This window comes from Rutidosis leptorrhynchoides, chromosome 9, assembly GCF_046630445.1.
Source record: "Rutidosis leptorrhynchoides isolate AG116_Rl617_1_P2 chromosome 9, CSIRO_AGI_Rlap_v1, whole genome shotgun sequence".
Classification (NCBI taxonomy): domain Eukaryota; kingdom Viridiplantae; phylum Streptophyta; class Magnoliopsida; order Asterales; family Asteraceae; genus Rutidosis; species Rutidosis leptorrhynchoides.
The window spans coordinates 283,881,946-283,904,452 of NC_092341.1; the positions used below are offsets into that span (position 1 = coordinate 283,881,946).

General features: G+C 34.8%; 1 protein-coding gene across 1 annotated transcript; it reads left to right on the top strand.

Moving 5' to 3' along the window:
• Nucleotides 1-509: 509 nt before the first annotated feature.
• On the top strand, nt 510-3,086 carry LOC139865921 (probable indole-3-acetic acid-amido synthetase GH3.1). The gene is made up of 3 exons (XM_071854031.1): nt 510-859; nt 990-1,091; nt 1,491-3,086. The coding sequence occupies exons 1-3, from the start codon at nt 558-560 to the stop codon at nt 2,866-2,868; spliced, it is 1,782 nt and encodes a 593-aa protein (XP_071710132.1). The 5' UTR covers nt 510-557; the 3' UTR covers nt 2,869-3,086.
• Nucleotides 3,087-22,507: the final 19,421 nt, after the last annotated feature.

Here is a 22,507-nt window from a genome sequence, read left to right on the forward strand (position 1 = left end):
CAATTATATTTTAACACATTATCACAATACTTCCACTCCACATCAAAAACTCACACCACCACTACTTCACAAAAACAACTCATACGTTCTAATTATCAAAAAGTACAAAAAACAACTCACGCCCTCCACCAACTCCCCAACCATTACAAATAGTGCAAGTAAAATCCTCTCTTTTCTCAATAACCCTAACAATAAAAGAATTTTTTTTTTTTACTGGAATAGAGCCGTGTAGTCCGGTATCCGGACAAATTCCATACTCCAACCCGGATCAGACGTGGCATATATTGGTCCCACATGTTCATACTTCATTTAGACATGATGACATGGATGGTCCCACATGTCCCCTCATCACTTTACAAAAACATCCATACAAAACATTTTCATGCAAACCTCCGCTGAAACCCTTCCAAAAAAACAATATTCCTTCGGCTAATTTCACCCTATAAAACCCCAACTCCAACAAACTCCTCATTCACCAAAACACTTATACAACTTGCATTAAGCTTTCAACTAATTATTATATATCATATCATACATACGTCACCTTTTTATTACAAATGGCTAAGCCTATTAATTCTGTAGCTTGTGAGAAACATGTTAAGGCGCTTCAATTTATAGAAGACATGACTACGAATTGTGACGCCGTTCAAGAACATGTTTTGTCCGAGATTTTAGCTCAAAATGCATGTACCGAGTACTTGCAACAATGGAACCTTAACGGTGCAACTGATCGTGAAACTTTCAAGTCGAAAGTTCCGGTTATAAGTTACGATGATCTTCAACCGTACATTCAGCGTATCGCTAATGGCGATCGCTCTCCCATTCTTTCATCTCACCCTATTTCTGAATTCCTCACAAGGTTTATTTCTTTTAATTTACTTTTTTAATAGTAACAAACCTGATTATATTATATTTATGTCGTCTTTGTACAAACCTGTTCTAGTATTGTATGTATATAATATTAACAAAATTGTATGATCTGGTGTCAGTTCTGGGACTTCTGCTGGTGAAAGAAAACTGATGCCGACTATTGCTACAGAAATGGACCGCAGACAAAAGCTCTATAGCCTTCTAATGCCTGTCATGAATCTGTATGTAACTTTTTTTGTAGTGCAACATATAAATATAAATAATACTACCCCGTCCCAATACAAGTGTTCACTATTGACTTTTGAAAGTCTTTATTTATCAACTTTGATGGTAAATATTTTATTTGTGTTATATAATATTCGATTATATTATATGAATGAAAACACATTTAAAACATGATTCATTCATATAATTTTTATTAAATATTATATAACACAATTAAAATTATTTATAGTAAAAAAAATTATTTATCATCAAAGTTACAAATAAAGAATTTGAAAAAATAATAGTGAATATTTATGTTCGGATATATATATTCAAATCTAGAAAGATGTTGACCTAGAAACTATATAAGCTAAAATATCTACTTGAGTATTGAAAAATGTTGTTTTTGCATGTAGGTATGTGCCTGGGCTCGACAAAGGCAAGGGTTTGTACTTTTTGTTCATCAAGACGGAAGCGAAAACCCCAAGTGGGTTGGTGGCCCGACCCGTTTTAACAAGCTACTACAAAAGCCAGCAGTTCAAAACCCGACCTTTTGACCCGTACAACGTTTACACAAGCCCGAATGAAACCATCTTATGTGTCGATGCTTTTCAAAGCATGTACTCTCAAATGCTTTGTGGTCTTATTTACCGTGAAGAAGTACTTCGATGTGGAGCTGTTTTTGCCTCGGGCCTTGTTCGGGCCATTAAGTTTCTACAACTTAATTGGCCAGAACTAGCTCGTGATATCGAAACGGGCCAATTGAGCTCGAAAATTACAGACCAATCAATTCGTGAATGTATTTCACGTATTCTGAAACCGAGCCCGGAATTGGCCCGTGTCATTAGAGAAGAATGCTGTGAAGGAAATTGGGAGGGAATTATTACTCGAATTTGGCCCAAAACCAAATATCTCGACGTGATTGTTACGGGGGCAATGGCCCAGTACATTCCGATACTCGATTATTATAGTGGCAATTTACCAAAAACTTGTACAATGTACGCTTCATCCGAATGTTATTTCGGGCTGAATTTAACCCCAATGGTGAAACCATCAGAAGTTACTTACACTATCATGCCAAATATGGGCTACTTCGAGTTCATACCACATGATTCATCAAATTCGATTACATTCTCGCGTGATTCGCCACCTCATCTTCTTGATCTTGCGGATTTGGAAGTTGGAAAAGAATACGAGCTCGTAATCACAACGTACTCGGGTCTCTGCCGATACCGAGTTGGCGATATTCTACAAGTGAAAAGCTTCCATAACTCGGCCCCACAGTTCAAATTCATTAGGCGAAAGAACGTTTTATTAAGCATTGAATCTGATAAAACGGACGAAACCGAGTTGCAAACAGCCGTAGAAAATGCTTCCGAGTTGCTTAAAGAGTTCAACACAACGGTTGTTGAGTACACGAGTTATGCGGACACGAAGACCATTCCGGGTCATTACGTCATCTTTTGGGAGTTGTTGATTAAAGATCCTGATAATGGGCCGAGTGATGACGTGTTGGATCAATGTTGTTTGGCTATGGAGGAATCGTTGAACTCGGTTTATCGACAAAGCCGAGTTGCGGATAACTCGGTTGGGCCGTTAGAAATTCGGATAGTTGAAAACGGGACGTTTGAAGAGTTAATGGATTACGCTATTTCAAGAGGTGCTTCGATTAATCAATATAAGGTTCCACGGTGTGTTAGTTTTACTCCGATTATGGAACTTCTTGATTCTAGGGTTGTGTCCGTACATTTCAGCCCATCTGCACCGCACTGGAGTGCAGAACGACGTTTTTAAGTTTGAATAAATATAAATAAAATATAAAAGTTGAAGAGTGACAACTGTAATATTTAAATTAATGTATCAATAAAGTTTTATGTTTGTCTTATGTAAGCGTTTAGGTGAAAGTTGACAGAAAGATTATGTTTGTAGCAAATGAAGTTCTTGTACTGTAATTCGAAAAGCTTTGTCTCTAGGAGGATCTAGGGACTTTATTGTAATTTACCTGTTGTTAAAGGAGCTTTGTTTTTATGTATTTTGATCTTTGAGTGTTGTTGTAAAATATTTTCAAATTTCAGATAACGGTGGTTTCTTAATTCGGCAGGTTTTATCATGGATTTTTATGCAAGTGAGGTTTTTTTACATGGTATTTTTAAATTTTTAATTATTGCTTTATAAACTCCTCATTCACCAGAACACAAATACAACTTGCATTAATCTTTCAACTTATTATATTATATATCATATCATACACCACCTTTTTATTACAAATGGCTAAGCCTATTAATTCTGTAACGTGTGAGAAACATGTTAAGGCGCTTCAATTTATTGAAGACATGACTAAAAATTGTGACGCCGTTCAAGAACATGTTTTGTCTGAGATTTTAGCTCAAAATGCATGTACCGAGTACTTGCAACAATGGAACCTTGACGGTGCAACTGATCGCGAAACTTTCAAGTCGAATGTTCCGGTTACAAGTTTGAGTTCTGTTTAAGATGTTATTTGTGTAAAATTATGTAGAGTACATGAACATCTTTAACATATAAGAATGAAGGATATGTTTAGAAAATTTATATATAAATAATGAAATATAATTTAGTTGAATCTTTATATGCAACATATAAAATAATGACCCGGCCGATCATGTTGATACCATTCGGGGATTGTTCCTTGTAACTTGGAAACATAACTTTGATGAACATGTTTCAATTTATTAATTAACTCGTATATTTAAGTAAAACTACTTCAAATACGAAATACGAGTATTATTGTTATCATTATTATATTATTAATTAATATTATATAATATGGTTATCATTATTATTTATTATTATTATTATTATTATTATTATTTAAATTTTAGAGATAATAATTAAAGAGTATGTGAAATAACTATTAACTATCAACATAAAAGCTAAACTTATTACATGTCTAGTTGTTTTCGGTTTCAAATTTAACACCGAATGTCATTGCTTGCCTTTCGCTTTCCTAGTAAAAGCTGCATGCACTTTATATTGTCACCACTAAATTTTGTTTTCCTTCTGATGATAGTTTTAACTGTACATCTGATAATATATACTCAAATTATAAAACACTAGTTAGTCTTTTTTTTGAACAGTGAATTTGGGATCACCCGAGGGGGACTTAACCACCCGTTGCGATCATCTCCCGTTTTAACTATGTCGATGCAGTGATATTAACCCGCCCCCTATCGCTGCAAGGGAGGAAACCTTGAACCGATCCAAGGGCACGGCCAAGTAAAACCCCCCTCCCCTTTACCCCCCAACACAATGTGGGAAAGGTGCCATAGGTGGATCCTTACATGGCAGGGATAGAATTGCATTAATTGTTGCCCTGGAGTGGAGTCGAACTCCTGACCTCAAGTGTGTTAGAGGCAGGCCACTACCACTCAGGTACAACTGCAATCCTAAAACACTAGTTAGTCTAATGTACGTAATCGTATGAATGAACACAACTACAATATATGTTTAGTAGTAGACTTTATTTAATACTACATAAAAGTTATCTATGTATTTTTGGGTTTTATGAACCATGATAAAATGACATAGTGATTGATGTAATATAATGATATTCTTAAAAATTACATTAAGTAAAAACAAAAGTGAAATTACAATGTTAGTTTCAATTAAGTGACCTAGAATTTCAGTAATCAATTGAACAAAATAACGACTATTAATTGTATCGAATTAAATAGTTTATCAAGTGTGGAAACAATTGATTTACACAGTATATTGAAGAATACACAAATGTATAAGAATTCGATTAGATAACAGAGAAGTTATTATTGAGTGATTGAGGATTTGAAATGTAAAACATAACTCTTATTTATAGACTTTGGTTCAAGGAAACATAATCCTCTCAAAGTCTAATCTTGTGTCTCGTAATTAACTATCCAATAAACAAGGAAACAAGATAAATAAGAATCACAATCAAATCTTACCAGTAATTCTGAGATATTAGATTAGACTTAATCTCTTCATTCTTATCTTCAAGGATTTAAGCGTATTCGGTTAAGTCATCAAATCTTCATAATATTCAGCAGAGCCTGTGTTCTTCATAATGCACTTGAATATGTATCATCCAGATGAAACTTTCCAGACTCTATTTCCAGGGTTAACAATACTTAGCCAAAATACTTTTGGCTCATCAAATTCTGTACAATGATTTTCTTAACAATCTCCTCATATCCGATGATGTCAAAACTCTAAAATTGAAATTCAAAAATTAATTTGATCTATTATATTAATAAGTATAAAAGTTATAGACTCAAATCTTCATTACAAACTTATTTCTTTTTCTTCCTACCATCATTCCTTTGACTTCAAGTACCTAGCCCAAATTCAGGTCTTATCTTCTCCAGCTTTGCTTGTTCTTCCCTTATGTCGTCACATTTAAATCTTAGGCTTGTATTTTATTTAATCACAATCAAATTATCAAACAGATGTTTCACCAATTTTCTTCTGAATGGTAAACTCTGTGCAGATCTACACTTTTCAAGAAGTGCTAACAAATGGCTTGGCTCGGTATCCTTGAAATTGTTCACTCTCATCAAACATTTGAACCCTTTTCTATCCTTGTACATCAACCCTTCAAGTTCCAACACATATACATTTTCTTCAAACTTCAAATGTCCTGGAACAGAAAATCTTGGATTGTTCTCATCTTCATAAATCTGATTAACTCCTTCAAATTTTGGTTTTTTATCCAGATTATAATTTGTGTAGTATGTATCATAATCTTTTTGCTTAATCATCCGCAGCTCATATGAAACATGAACAAACATATGAATCTTCTTAAGTACCTTAGACTTGATGTTCTAGCCTGGATGATTCTTTATGCTTTTAGCAAAAAATTTTCATTCAGCAAACCCTAAACCATGAAGTTGATCCAGATCCATAGACTTCTAGATTTGATCATGTAGAGCATTACCTAAGGTAATTATTCCATTCTCCTTTCTTCTCACAGTATTGCCTAAAATAAGACTTGATTAATAACTCGTGTAAACAAAACACTTATTCAACTTCTCAGCTAATTCATTTTCCTCTTTTAACCTTTAAAACTTAAACTTGTCGGATTTATCAACCAACTATTCTTCTTTGACTTTCTACAGGTAGGGGTAGGCTTCAACTGACGTTCCTGCACTAGCAACATCTTCTCTCAACAAGTCATCTATCTCTTCTTCACCAGGACTCAACATTCTTCTACTAGCAGCTTTCTCTTTTTTTTTTGTTGTTTAACACAATTTGTACCCCGTTTACCAGATTCTGCTTTCTTTTTTGCCCTGGCTTGTCTCCTTGCAGGTCTTCTCATTGCTAAAGCGGTAGCAATTGGCATGACATCCTTATCATCAGAATCATCATCACTTTTAGAATCATCCAAATGAACAAACTTTGGATCATAACTACTACTTGGATTCCTTCTAGCAAATTCTTTCTTCCTTGAATATTTGAGATCTGGTGTAAGTTTAATTGTTGAAGGTGCAGTAGAAGTTGTTTGTTGTGGTTGCATTTGTTGTTCATCTTTGTATTTCTCCCCCTCAGCTTGAGAATCAGATGCTTTGGTAAATAAAAATGTCTCTCCTTACTTAAAGGTTTACTTAAAATATCAGCCAATTGATCATTTGTTCCTACAAACTAGAGAACAACTTTGTGAAGGTGTATTTGAAACACCTTTACCCCTTCCACAAGTTGGAAATGAGTATGGATCACACATGCGCAACTTAGAAATGCAATTGTGAAATAGCGCATTAGAAGTGCATTTGTCAAAAGATCAGCAGGTTGAGCTTTGGAAAGAACAAATGTGGAACATATTTGACCATTTTTGATTTTGTCCCTTACAAAGTGGCAATATATTTTTATGTGCATAGTCCTTGCATGATGTACAGGGTTTGGGGCATGCACAATTGTTGATTCATTGTCATAGAAGATGGTAGTTGGATTTGTGTAGTGAACATTAATATCTTTGAGTAGGCATTTGACCCATGTTATTTCACAATTACAATCTACTGGGGATTTGTATTCAGCTTCTGTAGATTATCGAGAGACTACTGTTTGTTTCTATAATTTCCATGATATCAAGCTTGGACCTAAAAATACTCAGTAGCCTAGTATGGATCTTTCGGATGTATTACAATTTGCCCAGTCACTATCACAATAGGCTGTGAGTATGAGATTGTTTGAAGAATAAAAGAATATACCTTGACAAAGGCAGTGTTTGATATATTTGAGAACTCTAATAAGTAATGCCTTCATATGAATTGTTGAAGGATTTTGATTAAACTGACTTATAGCCTGAGCAGCAAATGATAAGTCTGGTCTAGTTAGTGTGAGATATATGAGTTTTCTCACTAGTGTTCTATAAAGTGATGAATCTGATAGTGGTATGTGATCATCAGTTTGCAGGTTTTATTGTGGATGTATCGGAGTATTTGTTGGTTTTTCATCACCGAGACCAGCATGTTCCAAGAGTTCTAGGGCATACTTTCTTTGTGTTATTAATATACCATTTGAGTTTCTAAGGAATTCAATTCCTAGATAGTAATGAAGAGATCATAAATCTTTGATGTTAAACTTGTTCTGTAACTGATGTTTGACAGTATTGAGCAGTCTTGGATTGTTTCTTGTAATGATGATGTAATCCACATAAATGAGGAGGTGGATTGTATCTTGTTGTTGATGAAGTGTTAATAATGAAGTATCAACATAACTCTGAATAAAATCCAATGATGCTAAGAATGAAGTGAGTTTGGTAAACCATTGCTTGTTTTCTTGTTTAAGTCCATACAAGGATTTCTTGAGTTTGCATACTTGATTTGGTTTTGTTGGTTTAGGGTAACCCTATGGTATGGCCATGTAAACATCTTCATATAAATCACCATGAAGAAAAGCGTTGTTTACATCTAGTTGTTTTATTTGCCAAACCCCTTGTACTACAAATGCTAGAAATGTTCTAACTGTTACCATTTTTTCCACTAAAGCAAATGTTTCTTTGAAGTCAATACCTTCCTTTTAAGTAAATTATTTGGCCACGAAACTTGCTTTGAACCTTTCTATAGACCCATCTGCATGGTATATACCCTATATACCCACTTGCATGCAATTGGAGATTTATTGACAGGAGGAGTAACAAGACCCCATGTGTGATTGGATTCAAGTAGTGTGATTTCCTATTTCATTGATTCTACCCATCTCTTATCTTTATATGCTTGTTTATATATGTGGGGCTTAGATTCAAATTTTAAAGATTGAATGAAATGTTTTTATTGTGATGTGAGAAGATTAAAATAGTTCAGATACTGGGAAAGGTGTTTGTGATTGATAAAGTTGACTGTGTGTGAAGATATGGAAGGGTGATAATTCTCTAGTTGCTAGGGATTGATATTGTTCTGGTGGATGTTCTTCTATTTATGATGGTAGGTTGTGTAGTGGATGTTGGATTTGTAGATGTTGTGTTTGGGATAGAATTTGGTTCTGGTGGTACTGTATTGGTTGATGTTTGATTTGATGGTGATTGAATTGATTGTTGACTTGTGTTAGATAGAGTAAAAGTGTTTGAGTTATTTGGTGTTGGAAAATATATTGGTGTGAGATGAGTGGTAGATGTGTTAGGGGTTTGAGTGGAGTCAGTATCTGTTTTGAATGGTTATACATGTTCAAGAAAGATCACATTCTGGTTATGATAAATTTTTGTGAGGTATTGTCATACAAGAGGTAGCCTTTCTGATGTGCAAGGTATCCTATGAATATGTAGGGTATGCCTCTAGAAGCAAATTTATCAGGTGTGTGTTGATGGGCAAAATCTAAGCATCCAAGTGATCTAAGATGTGTTAGATTAGGTAGTGTGTTATGGAGTAATTAATATGGACCTTTATTATTGAGAATTCTGGATGGTATTCTGTTTGTGAGATAAGTAGTAGCAAGGATGCTATAGCCCCAAAATGTAAAGGAAACTGTGCTTGGATTTGAATAGACTTTGCCATTTCAAGAATGTTCATATGTCTTCTTTCTAACGGCCATTTGTTGTGGGGTGTATAGGCATGAGGTTTTATGTGTGATTCCCATTTGATTAAGGTACATTTGAAGTTGTGGTTTTATATATTCCGAGCCATTGTCTGATCTCGGTGTTTTTATTGTTTTTTGGAAATGATTATGAATGTAGTTGTGGAAAGTTTTTAATGTCGTTATGACATGTTTTTAAGAGGGTAAAAGATAGGTCCATGTAGCCCTTGAATAGTCATCAACAAGAGTGAGAAAGCAAGTACATTTATTGATTGTTGGATGTTTATAAGGACCTCATACATCTGCATGAACTAGTTCAAACTTGACAGTTGAATGTGAAGTAATAGAAGAAAATGGCAATGTTGCTTTGCAACTGGACAACCAGTATAAGAAACATTTAATTTACAATTGTTTAGACACAATGCCTTTATTTTGTTAAGAGTGTGCTATGAACAATGACCTAATATAAGATGCCAGAGAAGTGTTTTGTTGGCAGTAGTGGATGTTGTTGAATTGATGGATGATTTGGATTGTGCTTCTGGATGAATGATGTAAAGTCTATCACATATAGTCCCGAGGGCAACTCTCTTGTTGTTGTCCTGAAAAATGCACTCAAAGTGATTATAATTCACATTGAGATTGGATTCTTTGATTATTGTGCTTATGGATAGTAGATTGTAGGTGAATGTTAGAATATAGAAGACATTATGCAATGTGAAAGTTGGAGTGAGCTTGACTGGTGGAGACTTTAACTTTGTATTTTTTGAGAAGATTGACAAGTATAGGAATTTGGTGATGTTGAACATTGTGCATTTATATTAAGGAAAAAGAAATATGATTCATTGCCCCATTTTCAATAAACCAAACATTATCAAGATTTGAGAAAATATAAGCAATAAAAGAAATTATACCATCATTTTGTGTCTAATCTTTTTGGTTTTGTTGCATCATAAACATCATTTAGTTTAGCTAGTTTTGCGACTGGTCCATTCTTGCAACCATTACATCATTACTAGTTGATCCATCTTGATTTTGAGCATGATGTGGTAATTGTTCAGTAACTGCACTGTCAACAAAAACACTGTTAATTGTTTTAGCTTTATTTGCAAAAGACTTTTGTAAAACTCTACCATGAAGAGGATGTCCTGGTGGATATCCAATGTTCTTGTAGCATTCTTCCTTTGTATGCCCTTCTCTAAAACATGTACTTCATTTAGCTCCTAGTTTGAATTTAGATCTCCTCTTATTTTCTCTAGTTGATGGTGGCCTAGTAAACCTTTGATAGTTATTTTTTGTATATTGTTTTGATGCTTTTCCTGTAACAGACTGAAACCCGGGCTAGTTGTAAGTTGTCTATTTTGCCTTTAGGGTTTGTGCTTAGTCTTAAGTGCTTTTATTTTAATTATTTAGTTAGTGTTTTATTATATTTGTGTTGTGACTAGTTTCTGACAAGGGTCCCAGAACAGGTTTGTTTATTTTAATTGGACTTCGTTTGGGTTACCTAATCGTGTGCGAAAGATTTCAGATAACTGGTAAATACCCGCGTGTGATGGGGTATTGTGTTTTAACACAAATATAAGCTAGTGACCAGCTCTTTTCTTGAGGTTTCCTGAACTTTCCTCTCACTCACACATTCACCTAACCTAAACTTTACCATCTTCATCTCAACCCTAAATCATTTAATCTTGAATTGAAGCTTGATTTTGGTGTCGAAACGTTCCTTGTGTCATTGTGATTCTAACAAGGTAAGGTTTGTAAGATTTCCTGATCAAATCTGTGATTAAATTGGTTTTTAAGTTAGTTTTTGTTATAATGGGGTTTTGTGTCAAATTGGTAGAAATTGATGTTGTTTGTGTTTGAATGTTGTGGGTTTATGTTCCAAAAAGTTTAATGTACGATTTGTGTTCAGTTTTGAGGTCAAAAACGTGTCCAAAGTCGAGATTTGGTGATTTTTGGTTGAAACCCGTCACTTTGTTGCTGTTGCAGCTGATGAACTACCTTCGGCCGATGGTCGTTGACCATCGACCGATGGTGAGGGACGATCGGCCGGTGGACAAGACCATCGACCGATGGTGTATGACTTCTGACCAGCGGATGTAATTTTGACGATCGACCGATTGGGGGGAGACCATCAAACGATGGTGTGTTGACGATCGGCCGATGGATGGGACCATCGACCGATGGTCTTTGGCAGTGAAATTTTACTAAGTGTTGAATTATAGCTGCTATGATGTCCGTGTGTTTTTATGATTTTCAGGATGTAAATTCTGAAAATGCATAAGTGTTAAGTAGACCTTTTTGTGGCATTTTTTGTGACTGATTTTCTGTACTGTGCAGTTTTGTGTTAACGGACATAAACTAACTTGATTTGCCTTATGTTCAGGTGTTAAGGATAAGGAAGCCGCTCAGTGATAGATTATCTGAGCTAGTTGCTGGTATTCGGTGAGTGGTTCTATCTCGGATAGAGTTTAAGTAGCATATCATGCTACTGTGGTTAACTCTTTTACCATGCATAGTGTAGAAATTGCCATGTTAGAATAATATAGTATGCCTGATGTTGTATGTGAATTATGTGTACACTGTGTGAATGGAACCAGTCGGGCCTAGGGAGACTGGGACTCGAGACCGTGCCTAGGAGAGGTTAGAGTCCGTATGAGGTCAACGGTGCCTAGGGGAGGTTGGGTCCATAGGCTACTGATTATGGAGTATAGTGTGAACGATGCATCCCCTGCATCTGGATAACTATACTGTGAATCGAGTAGCAGGGACTATCGGTAGACTCAAGCCCGATCAGCTGGGAGTCGTGTGCTCGTACAAGCCGCCGATCCTTGTATTGTCTTATTGTATGCTAGTTGGTAGTTAGCATGTATTGTTGTAGTATATAGCTTGTATGTGGCTTAAGCTATATCTGTTAGATAGATTCCATTCACTTAGCGGTGCGCTAATCCCCCACATATTCTCCCCTTGCAGGTTTAGGTACTGCTAGTCGGGATGGGTGCTGTTGCAGAAGACATGTTTGACAACCCAACTCTGATGTGGACTTTTGTATAAATAATGTTTTGTAATAACGTAACACCGTTGTGTAAACTTAAACATAATTACACGGATTAATGTAATGATGTGACTAATATTGTGTTTGTTAATAAAGTCTTCCGCTGTGTATTTAAAAAAAATGGCCGGTGTTACAAATTGGTATCAAAGCATGGTTTGGCAACAAGTATGTGCGCGTACTTTGTTCCCAAACCCTGAGGCAAGTCAAACATGTCTGTGGGAGTGGGGGCTAAGTGAAAATAGGATATACGTGGGTTAGTGATTGAACTAACTGTTATCCACTAAGCTTTTGTGTGCGCTGTTTTGTAGCACAGGTATGACTGATAGAAATGCAACTGGCCCATCCAACCCCGGAACGTTCAGAGCACCAGAAGAGGGTGTTGAGTCTGATGATGATCAGAATAGTTACATCCTTCAGTTAGAAAGTAAGCTAAAAGAGGCTGAAGCCAAAATTAATGAGTTTGAATTGGTGAGGCATTCTGGAAATGATGATACACCACCTGGATTCCCAACCGCGCAATCTCAAACGATACCTAATGTGCACCAGAACTAGTTTCAAAATCAAATACCTAACCAATACTATATGCCACCGCAAAACACTTTTACTTACCAAAATCCCATGATGATGAACCCATACCAAATGCAAATGTTCCAACAACCTTACATGCAACCATCCAAAAGATGTACTTATAAGAACTTCCGTGATTACAAACCCTCCGAGTTTTCTGGAAGTACTGATCTGACCGTAACTCTCAATTGGTTGCGAGAAATTGAAAGGGTATTTGAAGAGTGTCAGTGTGAACCTGAGCTGAAAGTAACATATGCTAGTCGACTATTGAAAGGTAGGCCTATGATTTGGTGGGATTCCTTGATTTCCAGTATACCAAAAGAGCAAGTGAGTATGATCACATGGGAGCATTTTTATGGGAAGGTGTGTGAACAGTATTGTAACCCGTTTGATATGAACCGAATCAAGACTGAATTTCTTGAAATGAAGATGACACCTCAAATGACGATCGATGAGGTAGTAGAGAAGTATATGGATAAACTGAGGTTTGTACAACAATGGGTGCCAGACGAAGCGTCTCGTATCCAGCATTTTGTTAATATCATTTTGCCAGAGTACCGAACTTTTGTTAGAACAGCTACATTGTTGTCTCAAGCTGTTGTGATGGCTAAGATGGTAGAAAGTGATGTTCAGGCTGCCAGAAACAGAATGTTTGGTAATGTGCTACTACAAGGTGGGCAAGTATCTGGTCAATCAGGATCTAAATCCAAGAAGTCTAGTGGGTTTAAATCGAAGTGTAAAAGTGGTCAGAGTAGTTCTGGCTCTGGATCAGGTAAAGGGAATTGGTGTCACACGTGTCGATCTTCTCATAGTGGTCAGTGTTCTGAGGCTACAAGAAGATGTTTAAAGTGTGGTGTTGTTGGGCATGAATCTTCAGTATGTCTGTATCCGAATAGTGTGTGTTGGAGTTGTCACAAACTAGGGCATCGTGCAGTTAGTTGTCCGTCGAAGAGTGGTAGTTCTGGGGCAGGGTCAGGGGTGTAGTGACCCGAACTTTTCCATGTTTATATATATTAATTGAGATTGATATTTACATGATTAAATGTTTCCAACATGTTAAGCAATCAAACTTGTTAAGACTTGATTAATTGAAATAGGTTTCATATAGACAATTGACCACCCAAGTTGACCGGTGATTCACGAACGTTAAAACTTGTAAAAACTATATGATGACATATATATGGTTATATATATAGTTAACATGATATTATGATAAGTAAACATATCATTAAGTATATTAACAATGAACTACATATGTAAAAACAAGACTACTAACTTAATGATTTTGAAACGAGACATATATGTAACGATTATCGTTGTAACGACATTTAATGTACATATATCATATTAAGAGATATTCATACATCATAATATCATGATAATATAATAATTTAAAATCTCTTTTGATATTATAAACATTGGGTTAACAACATTTAACAAGATCGTTAACCTAAAGGTTTCAAAACAACATTTACATGTAACGACTAACGATGACTTAACGACTCAGTTAAAATGTATATACATGTAGTGTTTTAATATGTATCAATACACTTTTGAAAGACTTCAAGACACTTATCAAAATACTTATACTTAACAAAAATTCTTACAATTACATCCTCGTTCAGCTTCATCAACAATTCTACTCGTATGCACCCGTATTCGTACTCGTACAATACACAGCTTTTAGATGTATGTACTATTGGTATATACACTCCAATGATCAGCTCTTAGCAGCCCATGTGAGTCACCTAACACATGTGGGAACCATCATTTGGCAACTAGCATGAAATATCTCATAAAATTACAAAAATATGAGTAATCATTCATGACTTATTTACATGAAAACAAAATTACATATCCTTTATATCTAATCCATACACCAACGACCAAAAACACCTACAAACACTTTCATTCTTCAATTTTATTCATCTAATTGATCTCTCTCAAGTTCTATCTTTAAGTTCTAAGTGTTCTTCATAAATTCCAAAAGTTCTAGTTTCATAAAATCAAGAATACTTTCAAGTTTGCTAGCTCACTTCCAATCTTGTAAGGTGATCATCCAACCTCAAGAAATATTTGTTTCTTACAGTAGGTTATCATTCTAATACAAGGTAATAATCATATTCAAACTTTGGTTCAATTTCTATAACTATAACAATCTTATTTCAAGTGATGATCTTACTTGAACTTGTTTTCGTGTCATGATTTTGCTTCAAGAACTTCGAGCCATCCAAGGATCCATTGAAGCTAGATCCATTTTTCTCTTTTCCAGTAGGTTTATCCAAGGAACTTAAGGTAGTAATGATATTCATAACATCATTCGATTCATACATATAAAGCTATCTTATTCGAAGGTTTAAACTTGTAATCACTAGAACATAGTTTAGTTAATTCTAAACTTGTTCGCAAACAAAAGTTAATCCTTATAACTTGACTTTTAAAATCAACTAAACACATGTTCTATATCTATATGATATGCTAACTTAATGATTTAAAACCTGGAAACACGAAAAACACCGTAAAACCGGATTTACGCCGTCGTAGTAACACCGCGGGCTGTTTTGGGTTAGTTAATTAAAAACTATGATAAACTTTGATTTAAAAGTTGTTATTCTGAGAAAATGATTTTTATTATGAACATGAAACTATATCCAAAAATCATGGTTAAACTCAAAGTGGAAGTATGTTTTCTAAAATGTTCATCTAGACGTCGTTCTTTCGACTGAAATGACTACCTTTACAAAAACGACTTGTAACTTATTTTTCCGACTATAAACCTATACTTTTCTATTTAGATTCATAAAATAGAGTTCAATATGAAACCATAGCAATTTGATTCACTCAAAACGGATTTAAAACGAAGAAGTTATGGGTAAAATAAGATTGGATAATTTTTCTCATTTTAGCTACGTGAAAATTGGTAACAAATCTATTCCAACCATAACTTAATCAACTTGTATTATATATTATGTAATCTTGAGATACCATAGACACGTATACAATGTTTCGACCTATCATGTCGACACATCTATATATATTTCGGAACAACCATAGACACTCTATATGTGAATGTTGGAGTTAGCTATACAGGGTTGAGGTTGATTCCAAATAGTTTGAGTTGTGATCAATACTGAGATACGTATACACTGGGTCGTGGATTGATTCAAGATAATATTTATCGATTTATTTCTGTACATCTAACTGTGGACAACTAGTTGTAGGTTACTAACGAGGACAGCTGACTTAATAAACTTAAAACATCAAAATATATTAAAAGTGTTGTAAATATATTTTGAACATACTTTGATATATATGTATATATTGTTATAGGTTCGTGAATCAACCAGTGGCCAAGTCTTACTTCCCGACGAAGTAAAAATCTGTGAAAGTGAGTTATAGTCCCACTTTTAAAATCTAATATTTTTGGGATGAGAATACATGCAGGTTTTATAAATGATTTTCAAAATAGACACAAGTACGTGAAACTACATTCTATGGTTGAATTATCGAAATCGAATATGCCCCTTTTTATTAAGTCTGGTAATCTAAGAATTAGGGAACATACACCCTAATTGACGCGAATCCTAAAGATAGATCTATCGGGCCCAACAAGCCCCATCCAAAGTACCGGATGCTTTAGTACTTCGAAATTTATATCATATCTGAAGGGTGTCCCGGAATGATGGGGATATTCTTATATATGCATCTTGTTAATGTCGGTTACCAGGTGTTTACCATATGAATGATTTTTATCTCTATGTATGGGATGTGTATTGAAATATGAAATCTTGTGGTCTATTATTATGATTTGATATATATAGGTTAAACCTATAACTGACCAACATTTTTGTTGACGTTTTAAGCATGTTTATTCTCAGGTGATTATTAAGAGCTTCCGCTGTCGCATACTTAAATAAGGACGAGATTTGGAGTCCATGCTTGTATGATATTGTGTAAAAACTGCATTCAAGAAACTTATTTTGTTGTAACATATTTGTATTGTAAACCATTATGTAATGGTCGTGTGTAAACAGGATATTTTATATTATCATTATTTGATAATCTACGTAAAGCTTTTTAAACCTTTATTGATGAAATAAAGGTTATGGTTTGTTTTAAAATGAATGCAGTCTTTGAAAAACGTCTCATATAGAGGTCAAAACCTCGCAATGAAATCAATTAATATGGAACGTTTTTAATCAATAAGAATGGGACATTTCAAGGGGCGCGTTCAACATCAGCCGGAGGGTCAACATCCTAGATTGGGCAAAAGAGGAAGAACCCTCCAACTGCAGAGGCTAGAGCTTTTCAGATGTCGGTTGAGAATGCCGTGGCAACCGACGAAGTGATCACCGGTATGTTTCTACTCAACTCAATACCTACTCGCGTATTGTTTGATTGCGGTGCCAATAGACATTTTATTTCCCTAGATTTTTGTGCTAAGGTGAAATTACCAGTTACTGTGTTACCCAAGCCGGTTAGTGTAGAAGTAGCCGATGGTAAGATCACACCCGTCACAACATATGTGTCTGGGGTTTGTATAGAGATCGAAGGGAAGTCTTTCCTGGTGACTTGTTTAGTGTTACTTATTCCTAGCTTTGATGTAGTATTAGGAATGGATTGGCTGAGCTTGCTTAGGGCTAATATTAAGTGTTATAGGAAAATGATTACTTTTCGTTCGACCGATGGAACCCGTGTTGTGGCCCGAGGGGAGCGGGGCGGGTATAATTTTCCGTTGATAACCATGATGAAAGCGAAAAAGTCGATGGCAAAGGGTTGTGAATCATTTCTTGCATATGTGATTGATGCGAAGAAAGAAAAGAAAACAGTGGCCGATATTCCGGTAGTATTAGAGTTTCCCGACTTTTTCCCAGATGAGTTACCAGGTCTGCCGCCGGTAAGGGAAGTCGAATATAAGATTGAGTTGGTTCCTGGAACAACTCCAGTTGCAAAAGCTCCTTACCGATTAGCACCGTCTGAAATCCGTGAAATGATGTCACAGATTCAGGAGTTATTAGGTTGTGGGTTTATCCGACTGAGTTCTTCACCATGGGGTGCTCCGGTATTGTTTGTTAAAAAGAAAGATGGGTCAATGCGTATGTGCATTGATTATCATGAATTGAACAAAAGAACAGTGAAGAATAAGTATCCGTTACCTCGAATAGACGATTTGTTCGATCAGTTACAGGGTGTTTCATTCTTTTCTAAGATAGACTTACGATCCGGGTATCATCAGGTTCGTGTTGCTGAATCAGATATACCGAAAACAGCGTTCAAAACAAGGTATGGTCATTATGAATTTCTTGTCATGCCGTTTGGATTGACGAATGCGCCAGCAGTCTTCATGGATTTAATGAATAGAGTGTGTCGTCCGTTCTTAGATAAGTTTGTGATTGTGTTTATAGACGATATACTAGTGTATTCAAAAACAGAGAGTGAACATGCTGAACACATGAGACAGGTTTTGAATTTGTTGAAACGTGAGCAGCTATTTGCAAAATTTTCAAAATGTGAATTTTGGTTACGTGAAGTGCAGTTTTTGGGTCATGTGATTTGTGCTGAAGGTATAAAGGTTGATCCGATAAAGATAGAAGCGGTAATGAATTGGAATTCTCCGAAGACTCCGACTGAGATTAAGAGTTTTCTGGGATTGGCTGGTTATTATCGCAGGTTTATCAAAGATTTTTCTAAAATAGCAGGTCCGTTGACTAAGTTGACTCATAAAGATGTAGCCTTTCGATGGAATGATGAACAGGAAAAGGCTTTTCAGATTTTGAAACAGCTACTGTGTCTGGCACCAGTGTTAGTTTTACCAGAAGGGTCAGACGACTTTGTGGTATACTGTGATGCGTCATATGCTGGGTTGGGTTGTGTATTAATGCAAAAAGGTAAAGTAATCGCTTACGCCTCGCGACAGTTGAAAGTTCATGAGAAGAGTTATCCAGTGCATGATCTTGAAATGGCTGTAGTAGTGTTTGCTTTGAAACTTTAGAGACACTATTTGTATGGAACCCATTGTGTTATTTGTACAAATCACAAGAGTTTGCAGTATATCTTCTCACAGAAAGAATTGAATATGCGTCAGAGACGGTGGCAAGAGTTGATTAAAGATTATGATTGTGAAATTAAATACCATCCGGGTAAGGTGAATGTGGTTGCAGATGCACTAAGTCGTAAAAAGACAAGTGAAGATGTGAAATTCCTTCGTTTGAATATAACCTCAGATTTGATTAACAGTTTAAGAACCGTTTAGGGCTGTGCTTTGGAGGACAAACATATTAAATCTGAACAAATGACCAAATGAAAAGTGAACTTAATTGATGACTCACGAGGACTAAAGACCTTAAACAATCGTGTTTGGGTGCCTAAACTTGGAGATTTGAGGGATTTAATCATGACAGAAGCTCACAAATCCAGATTAACGGTACATCCTGGTAGTAATAAGATGTATCATGATTTGAAAACAGTGTATTGGTGGCCGACAATGAAAACAGATATAACTCGATATCTTGACAAGTGTCATATATGTGCTCAAGTGAAGGCAGAACATCAGAAACCTTATGGTTCGTTACGCCAGTTATAGATTCCAGAGTGGAAGTGGGAACATATAACGATGGATTTTGTGACAAAATTACCTCGAACTCAGAAAAGACATGATATGATTTGGGTAATAGTGGATCGTCTAACTAAAAGTGCTCATTTTCTTGCTACTCGTGAAACATCTTCGTTAAGTGAGTTAGCCGATGAAATGTCCCGTTCTTATTGATTAAAAACGTTCCATATTAATTGATTTCGTTGCGAGGTTTTGACCTCTATATGAGACGTTTTTCAAAGACTGCATTCATTTTTAAAACAAACCATAAACTTTATTTCATAGATAAAGGTTTTAAAAAGCTTTACGTAGATTATCAATTAATGATAATCTAAAATATCCTGTTTACACACGACCATTACATAATGGTTTACAATACAAATATGTTACAACAAAATAAGTTTCTTGAATGCAGTTTTTACACAATATCATACAAGCATGGACTCCAAATCTCGACCTTATTTAAGTATGCGACAGCGGAAGCTCTTAATAATCACCTGAGAATAAACATGCTTAAAACGTCAACAAAAATGTTGGTGAGTTATAGGTTTAACCTATATATATCAAATCATAATAATAGACCACAAGATTTCATATTTCAATACACATCCCATACATAGAGATAAAAATCATTCATATGGTGAACACCTGGTAACCGACATTAACAAGATGCATATATAAGAATATCCCCATCATTCCGGGACACCCTTCGGATATGATATAAATTTCAAAGTACTAAAGCATCCGGTACTTTGGATGGGGTTTGTTAGGCCCAATAGATCTATCTTTAGGATTCGCGTCAATTAGGGTGTCTGTTCCCTAATTCTTAGATTACCAGACTTAATAAAAAGGGGCATATTCGATTTCGATAATTCAACCATAGAATGTAGTTTCACGTACTTGTGTCTATTTTGTAAATCATTTATAAAACCTGCATGTATTCTCATCCCAAAAATATTAGATTTTAAAAGTGGGACTATAACTCACTTTCACAGATTTTTACTTCGTCGGAAAGTAAGACTTGGCCACTGGTTGATTCACGAACCTATAACAATATATACATATATATAAAAGTATGTTCAAAATATATTTACAACACTTTTAATATATTTTGATGTTTTAAGTTTATTAAGTCAGCTGTCCTCGTTAGTAACCTACAACTAGTTGTCCACAGTTAGATGTACAGAAATAAATCGATAAATATTATCTTGAATCAATCCACGACCCAGTGTATACGTATCTCAGTATTGATCACAACTCAAACTATATATATTTTGGAATCAACCTCAACCCTGTATAGCTAACTCCAACATTCACATATAGAGTGTCTATGGTTGTTCCGAAATATATATAGATGTGTCGACATGATAGGTCAAAACATTGTATACGTGTCTATGGTATCTCAAGATTACATAATATACAATACAAGTTGATTAAGTTATGGTTGGAATAGATTTGTTACCAATTTTCACGTAGCTAAAATGAGAAAAATTATCCAATCTTGTTTTACCCATAACTTCTTCATTTTAAATCCGTTTTGAGTGAATCAAATTGCTATGGTTTCATATTGAACTCTATTTTATGAATCTAAACAGAAAAGTATAGGTTTATAGTCGGAAAAATAAGTTACAAGTCGTTTTTTAAAAGGTAGTCATTTCAGTCGAAAGAACGACGTCTAGATGACCATTTTAGAAAACATACTTCCACTTTGAGTTTAACCATGATTTTTGGATATAGTTTCATGTTCATAATAAAAATCATTTTCCCAGAATAACAACTTTTAAATCAAAGTTTATCATAGTTTTTAATTAACTAACCCAAAACAGCCCGCGGTGTTACTACGACGGCGTAAATCCGATTTTACGGTGTTTTCGTGTTTCCAGGTTTTAAATCATTAAGTTAGAATATCATATAGATATAGAACATTTGTTTAGTTGATTTTAAAAGTCAAGTTAGAAGGATTAACTTTTATTTGCGAACAAGTTTAGAATTAACTAAACTATGTTCTAGTGATTACAAGTTTAAACCTTCGAATAAGATAGCTTTATATGTATGAATCGAATAATGTTATGAACATCATTACTACCTCAAGTTCCTTGGATAAACCTACTAGAAATGAGAAAAATAGATCTAGCTTCAAAGGATCCTTGGATGGCTTGAAAGTTCTTGAAGCAGAATCATGACACGAAAACAATTTCAAGTAAGATTTCCACTCGAAATAAGATTGTTATAGTTATAGAAATTGAATTAAAGTTTGAATATGATTATTACCTTGTATTAGAAAGATAACCTACTGTAAGTAACAAAGGTTTCTTGATCTTGGATGATTACTTGGAATGGATTTAGAAAACTTGGAAGTAAACTTGCAATCTTGGAAGTATTCTTGATTTTATGAAACTAGAACTTTTGGAATTTATGAAGAACACTTAGAACTTGAAGATAGAACTTGAGAGAGATTAATTAGATGAAGAAAATTTAAGAATTAAAGTGTTTGTAGGTGTTTTTGGTCGTTGGTGTATGGATTAGATATAAAGGATATGTAATTTTGTTTTCATGTAAATAAGTCATGAATGATTACTCATATTTTTGTAATTTTATGAGATATTTCATGCTAGTTTCCAAATGATGGTTCCCAAATGTGTTAGGTGACTCACATGGGCTGCTAAGAGCTGATCATTAGAGTGTATATACCAATAGTACATACATCTAAAAGCTGTGTATTGTACGAGTACGAATACGGGTGCATACGAGTAGAATTGTTGATGAAACTGAACGAGGATGTAATTGTAAGCATTTTTGTTAAGTAGAAGTATTTTGATAAGTGTCTTGAAGTCTTTCAAAAGTGTATGAATACATATTAAAACACTACATGTATATACATTTTAACTGAGTCGTTAAGTCATCGTTAGTCGTTACATGTAAATGTTGTTTTGAAACCTTTAGGTTAACGATCTTGTTGAATGTTGTTAACCCATTGTTTATAATAACAAATGAGATGTTAAATTGTTATATTATCATGATATATAATATATCTTAGTATGATATATATACAGTTAAATGTCGTTACAACGATAATCGTTACATATATGTCTTGTTTCGAAATCATTAAGTTAGTAGTCTTATTTTTACATATGTATTTCATTGTTAATACACTTAATAATATATTTACTTATCATTTAACATAATTAACCAAGTGTATCAATATC